Source organism: Manis pentadactyla, chromosome 10 (assembly GCF_030020395.1).
Source record: "Manis pentadactyla isolate mManPen7 chromosome 10, mManPen7.hap1, whole genome shotgun sequence".
NCBI classification, from domain to species: Eukaryota; Metazoa; Chordata; class Mammalia; order Pholidota; family Manidae; genus Manis; species Manis pentadactyla.
In genome coordinates, this window is record NC_080028.1 from 32,073,845 (window position 1) to 32,080,934 (window position 7,090).

Consider the following 7,090-nt stretch of genomic DNA (forward strand, 5'->3'; position numbering starts at 1 on the left):
CACCTCACCAGGTCGTGAGGCTCGAGTAAGAAAACGATTGTTTTCTTTTAATTTTTGGTATTGTTAAACTCGGTTCAATTCCGTCCAGCCCAGTCAGCCTGTTTGGAGGCAGTTCCTAATCCCAGACACAACGTGATAGGGTGTTTCCTGTACAGGTCTGGACCGGCGTCCCCAAAGCTTGACGTCAGACTCCGGCTAAGCCGGGTTAGGGGAAGCCGCCAGCCTCTACCGGACGCGCTCACGACCACCAACCCTTCCTTCCCACAGTGCCGCGGGAAGGGTTCTTCCCGCACGAGTCCCGAGACCTCGCGAGAGCTCAGCGGCGCCGGTTTCAGCTCAGAAACTGAGCACCACCCCGGCCCCGGCCTCAGGATGGGCCCTCCTTCCTCTTTCCCCGCCTTCCACACCGCGCTCCGCTCTTGGACTGGCTGATTGAGTCAGTTCTGTTTTTCCTGGCCAGAAAGTGGTTAGACAACTAGTCCTTCTTTGGGCCCCGCCTTTTAAGCCTGCGGGTTGGACGGCTGAGTCAGGTGTCATGCATCCGCTGGTGTGCGGACGAGCCAATCAGGAGCTTGGAGTATTTTACGAACTGGGGAAGTAGCTGCAGCAGAAACCGATAGATTCACGGAAAAAGGGAAGGAAGTAGGGGCGACTCTGAGTGGTTCCGGGAAAGGTGCGGCACGGGAATCTTGGAGTGAATCAGGGCTTGGGCTCATAGAGAGGAAAGGCAACTCGGAGTCCTGGAGCGAAGGGGTAGGTTCAGGGGGTCTATGGGTGGCACCCAGATGAGCGGCCTTGCCGGCGGCGGGTGTTCTGGACACATAATTTGGGTGGAGGTGGGAGTATCAGGGATGTCAGGACCGATTCCCCGAATCGGCTGACCTTTAATTCTTGATCTTGACTTCTTCCCCTGACTCAGCTGTAGCTATCATGGCTACCCACCAAGCCACAAAGGATCCTCTCCTCCGGGGTGTTTCTCCCACCCCTAGCAAGATTCCCGTTCGCTTTCAGAGACGCCCTCCTCTTCTCACAGTCAAACCCTGTGCCCTGGACCAGGAGAACCAAGATCCAAGGGTAAGAGCGACCTGGTGGCTGAAGACAGTAGCTACAAGGAGACAGCACACACCAACATACACCCTCAAAGCTGAGCCCCAGCTTTTTGTCCTCCCTTCCCACAGAGATTGGTGCAGAAGCTCAGTGTTCAGCGTCCCTTCCAAGACTCAGCAGGCCTCCGGCCCGAAGCCACATCTCAGACAGAGAAATCAGAGAAATTGGTGGGAAGCATTCAACTCCGGAATCCTTTGGAGGAGCTCAGGCCTAGCCGTAGGGGACAAAATGTGGGACCTAGGCCCCCTCCCCAGACAGGTACATGTTGGGTGTTTGAAAACACACAGTGTCTGGCTGGATGGGTATACAATGGGATGGGCACAGTGGTGTTTAGGGGTTCTGCCCTCCACCAGTGTCCTGCTTACTATAACAGTCCTTGGTCTCTGCTCCTGGAAAGCTCTGCTCTCTTAGAAGCCCTCTCCTTACTTCAGTAAAATGTTATCTCTTCTAAAGCCTTTTCCTGCTCCCCCAAGTCACAGTCAATTGCGCTGTGTTCTGACAGGTTGCAGTACTTGTATAACATGTCTGTATTTGGCTTGAGCGTGCTACCTCTCTATAGCTTGATGATAACTTCTTGAGGATGGGGGCTTTGTCTTACTCATTTCTGGGCCCCAGGGCCTAGAAGAGTGTCTTACATGGAATGATGTTTGTGACAATGTGAGTTGAGTTATATGAGTCCTTGGCTCACTCTTGTACCTCAGGGTGACCACAGTAAGGTCCCTGGCCCCTCTGCTTTCCCCCTTCCTGTTCCTGCTCACCTTTCCTTCTCCTCTTCCCTTGCAGAGGCTTCAGGGGCCATAGAGTTTGTGGCTGATCCTGCAGCCCTGGCCACCATCCTGTCAGGTGAGGGGGTGAAGAGCTGTTGCCTGGGGCGCCAGCCCAGTCTGGCTCAGAGAGTAGTGGTTCGAGGGACCCAGGGAGGCAGTATCCAGAGGGGCCAGGTAATAAGACAGAATATGAAGAGATCAGGCTGGGGTGGACTGAGGAGAAAATCCTGACCCGGTGCTGACAGCCTCTTTTGGGGTTCCAGGGTGCCCGGGCCTCTGCATATCTGGCCCCCAGAACCCCCACCCACCGACTGGACCCTGCCCGAGCTTCCTGCTTTTCCAGGCTGGAGGGACCAGGACCCCGTGGCCAGACCTTATGTCCACAGAGGCTCGAGGCTCTGGTAAGTGCCCTTGTGGAGTGAATACTCAGTGCTCTGGGAGCTCCTTCCAGGACAAAGCTGGGCCTTGGGAAAGAAGGTCCCTCATGATGAGCCGTAAGGGTTGTATGGAGGCAGATGGGGTTGGTGGTGAGGCCTGAAGGTTGGGGCCCATCTCTGACTGCTTTTTTCTCTTGCTCCTATGGGGTCAGATTCCATCTTCAGGACCTTCCTTTCACCCCTCCGCTCGCCCCAGTTTCCAGAAGCTAAGAAGAGAGACAGGTGACAGCAACCGGTGAGAAGGAGAGGGTTATTTGGAAAAGAATGTCTGATGCAAGGGTCCATCAGATCTGGGGCCTTCCAGTAGCTTTAGGACTCTCCACCAACCCAAGAGAGGAAGGGGGAAACCTGTGACTGCCCAGCATGATCCCTTGGAATATAGGGTTCAGACTGTACATCAGTTTCTTCAGGTGGTAGGGGGAGGAAGGGGACAACAATAAGAGGTGCTGTTTCTTTTGTTTAATGGCTAGAGCATAGACTGGCAGTAGATGGGATATGAGTTTGATTTCTGACTCGTAGCACTTATGACTGTACAAGCTTGCCTTAACCTCTGAGCTTCAGTTTTCTTTAATCTGTCAAATGAGCATAATATTTGTATCATCCTTAGAGGTTGTATCATCATTGTGAGAATTAAAAGAGATGATGTTTGTAAAGCATTTAGCACAATGCCCAGCTCATGCTTGCTACTTAGTGATTGCTACCTGCTGTCTTTATTGCCATTAGGACTGCAGTGAGCCAAGTCTCAGGATTGCCCCTGGAGATCCCAGTCCAGCCTGGTGAGTGTCTGGCCATGGAGAGAAAACAGGGGCAGGCATACTGCCTGTAGCAAGGAGCTAGACAATAAAGCTAAACAGGCTGGGGGAAGAGGGAAGGCCAGATCAGAAGGTGCCGAGAGGAAGTGACCTCAGTAAGCCAGAGGTTGGCCCAACTGCACTTTTATCAAAGGAATTAGTCCCCATTTCTACCCTTTGTCCACCGTTTCCTGTGAGACTGACCTTCCACTCCTTGTTCTGTCCCCGCCCTACCAGCCAACACCACTTCCCTTGCTCACTCAAGGTGTTCAGATTATTGAGTGATTACTGATATGGTGCTGGGCTCCAAAGGGATGCTGGATGGGTCCCTACCTCTGATGGCATATTGGAGGTTGTCAAACTGGCCTGCCCTCTTTGGAGGTTGCAAAGCCTGTGCCAGACTTTGGTGTGTGTTCTAGACATTACAGCACATTTCCTATCTCCTCCTAGCTTCCTCTCTCCCTGAAGAACGTGAAATTGTTACTCGCTCAGATGAAGGCCGTGGGGGCCCCCTAGGTCTGGCCCAGCGAGTACCGTTAAGAGAAACCCGAGAGATAACCCACAGCAGGGTGAGATGGGGCTCTCCTGGGATGGGGGAGGGAGATAGGGAGGTGCTTGGGGGAACTCCCCAACAACAGCCAGCACTGAGGATTGTCGGTGGAGTGGGGCAATCCTGGTCCTGGGCCTTGCCATGTTAATTGGTCTGGGTTTGCCCTAGATGGTCCCACACCCTCTCCAGAGGGGGACTGACCTGTTTACCAGGTATCTAGGGCCTGGGGGTGAGAGGTCACAGTCCGGTATATATTTGTATCACCATCAGATCAGTACTAAGAGCGACACAGATGACACTTCTCAGCCAGAAGCATTCATTCATTCACTCCCCAAGTATTTATTTTCAGCTACTATGTGCCCAACCATGTTTCAGCTTCTGGATATACAGCAGTAAATAAATTCACATTCAAGATAAAGGAGACAAAAAAAAATACATCTAAAATACATATTATGTAGGTGAGGATAAGCTCTCTGTAAAAAAAAGCAAGGCTCTGAAGGGGAAATGGAAGTGGGGGCTTGGTACTACAATTTCAAGTAGATTACAAATCTCATTGAGAAGACAGCAATGAAATGAAGACCAGAAGGAGTTGAGGGAGTAAGCCATGCAGAGATATCATGTTCAGGCCAAGAGAACTACAGATGCAAAGGTCCCTGGAAAGGAATGTGCCGAGTGTGTTTAAGGTTTAGCAAAAAGGAGACACCAGCGAGGCTGAAGCAGAGTGAGGAGACCAGCAGGAAGGGAGGTTAGAGCCATGACTGGGTGAGGGTTTATGAACCAGTTTAAGATCGTGGCTTTTACTTGAAATGAGTGCAAAGCCATGGGGAGAGGAGATGAAGAGGGGTGACATGATTTGATAAAGTATTAAAAGAATCCCACTGACTGCTGTAGTGAGAAGAAGACCTAGGAATGCAAAGGGAGGAGGGAGCACTCTCCCACCCTGTTCCTCTCCACAGGACAGCTGTGATTCCCTCCTGAGGCCTTCCCCTGGCCGTGTTGTACCACCTTCCATCACCCATCCATCACCCTTTGGATGGGCTCAGCGTGTACCCTCGCCTGGCCCCTCAGCTCCAGTTTGTATCCACAACTCCTGGGGGCTGGGCAAGGGCAGAACAGTCTGTCTGGGATCCTTGCTGGGTCTAGGTTTTGTCCCTGCTCAGCCACCCCTGTTTCTCCCCAGACCTCATATTCAGTGTTGAAACGTCTTGCCTTTCGCCCCAAAACCCAGTTCACACCCTACTTATCAGCCCCCAGAGTTCAGCAGGTAAGAGAGGGCAGAGAAGGTAGCTGGCGTAGGCCAGGGCTCAGGGAGGAGGGGAATGAATGGGTTCGGGGAGTAAGACATCTCACTTCTGTCCCAGGCCCGGCAGTTGAGTGGTCTCTCTCCGCAGTCTTGCCCTGAAGAGCCTGCCCCACCCTGGGTAAGTATCTGAAGCCTTCCTGTGCCAAGATCCCTCCTTCTGTCCTGTTGTTCTGAGGCCTAGTATTTTTTGGCAGGTGGCTCTCTGGAAAAAAGCTACCTAATTTTCCAGCTCTCCCTGCTTCACTGCTGTCCCTGCTAATCTAAGTCTAGGACCTCTCAATTAAGGACCTGATCCCTTCCTCATGAGGGTGGGACTCAGATTGGTCATCCTACCTCAGCCTGGCTTTCTCACATGGCCCCTGTCCTCCCATGTCGCAGGAGCAGATTGCAGTTCGATTATTTGACCAGGAGAGTTGTGCAAGTTTGCAGGCGGGGCCTAGTAAACCACCTGTGGCAACTCATTATGGACCCCACCCCTGTAGCACCCCCAGCCTCCAGGAGCTGAAGATGCAGGTGGGTCTGTGTGGGCAACAGCTTTGCTGCTTGATGGGCAGTGACAGGGCTGGGAAGGGGGAAGCAGGTGGAGAGGGGGATGGGGGAATAGGACAGTGTGGGCAGAGACTTGACATCACACTGGAGTACTCTCTCCCACCCACAGCGCATCAGTATCCTGCAGCAGCTTTTGCGACAGGAGGTAGAGGGGCTGGCAGGGTCCAAATGTGCCCCCCTTAATGGAGGCTCCTCTCTGGATATGGTTGAACTTCAGCCCGTACTGGCTGAGGTTTCTAGGACTCTGAATGCCTCAGAAAATAATTCTGGGGCTTTCCACCCTCCTGAACTATTAGAGCACTCTGGGATGCCAAAGCCCCGCCTTCCAGAGGAGTGTGGGGAAGCACAGCCCTGCCCTCCAGCAGAGCCAGGGCCCCCAGAGTCCTGCCATAGGAGGGAGCCTGAGATACCAGAGTTCTCCTCCCCGGAACTGCCCGAGGTATCAGAGCCCTGTCCTCCAGCAGAGCCTGGACTGCTTCAGACCTGTTCCCAGGAGCAGACTGGACTCCCAGAGCCCTTCCCTAAGGTAGAACCTGGGGCCTCAGAGGCCTGCTCCCTGGAACCCAAAAGTCCAGAGTCCAACCCACAGCCCTCCTGCAATCAGTGGGCTCCAGCGGCCACCAGCCTGATCTTCTCCTCCCAACGCCCACTTTGTGCCAGCCCCCCTATCTGCTCACACCAGTCTGTGAGGCCCCCAACAGGCCAGACAGGTAAGGAGTTAGTTGGAAGGGGTTGTGAACAAAGGAGGTCCTCCTCTCGCTGGGAACGGGGCCTCTGCTCTGCCACAGGTGGTCCCGTGCTTGCTTTCCTTCTACCCTGTCCTAGCCTGGCTCTCTTCCTTCACAGGAAGGAGCGAGGAGCTGCACATCAAGCCCTGTGCTCCTTATGGGCTCAGCCTCGGTGGGGGTATGGGAAAGGGCAGGATGTGGTGGGAGTGGAGCGAGGACTCCAGAGCCCGCCCTGAGCTCTCTGTGGCCCTCAGGCCCCAGCAATCTGGCTCCTCAAACCATGGCCCTGAAGCAGCGCCTCAAAGCATGTCTGATGGCCATCCACCGCTTCCATGAGGCCCGCCTGGATGATGAATGTGCCTTCTACACCAGCAGAGCCCCTCCCTCAGGCCCCACCCGGGTCTGCTCCAACCCTGTGGCCACATTACTCGAATGGCAGGATGCCCTGGTGAGCCTCCAAACCAGTGCCAGGCTGTGTCTGCCCAGCAAACGTATGGGAAGTAGGAAGTGGGGCAGGGGCTGCAGTTCAAGAATGGCTGGGCTGTGACAAGGTATTCTCTCTCTCCAGTGTTTTATTCCAGTTGATTCTGCTGCCCCACAGGACACTCTGTCATGAGGCATCCAGCCACCCACTCCTGCCCTCCTTCTTTTTAGCTCTTATTTATTGTCCAGCCCATGAGACTGGAAGCTGACACCCTTTTGTCCTTCAATAAAGTTTCTAAAAGTGTCCAAATTGGTTTCCCTCTGGTCCAACCAGGCCAACTACAGCTGTTGCTCTCCCATTGCCCACATGGTGGCAGTGTCCTCCAGCTTAGCCGTGCCCTTGGGCTCCAGGTCCGGAGGCACCCTCACCTAAGC

At 53.9% G+C, this 7,090-nt stretch overlaps 1 protein-coding gene across 2 annotated transcripts; it reads left to right on the plus strand.

The window, feature by feature from the left end:
• Positions 1-585: 585 nt before the first annotated feature.
• TROAP (trophinin associated protein) lies at positions 586-6,951 on the plus strand. 2 transcript variants are annotated; one of them, XM_036891346.2, is made up of 15 exons: positions 586-673; positions 920-1,074; positions 1,179-1,365; positions 1,891-2,048; positions 2,138-2,275; positions 2,464-2,546; positions 3,035-3,087; positions 3,553-3,671; positions 4,609-4,725; positions 4,833-4,916; positions 5,014-5,073; positions 5,334-5,468; positions 5,614-6,214; positions 6,487-6,680; positions 6,801-6,951. In XM_036891346.2, the coding sequence occupies exons 2-15, from the start codon at positions 931-933 to the stop codon at positions 6,846-6,848; spliced, it is 2,121 nt and encodes a 706-aa protein (XP_036747241.2). In that variant the 5' UTR covers positions 586-673; positions 920-930; the 3' UTR covers positions 6,849-6,951. The 2 variants fall into 2 exon arrangements, with proteins under 2 accessions (XP_036747241.2, XP_057342531.1); XM_057486548.1 differs by lacking the exon at positions 6,801-6,951 and having other exon boundaries at positions 6,487-6,794.
• The last annotated feature ends 139 nt before the right edge of the window (positions 6,952-7,090 follow it).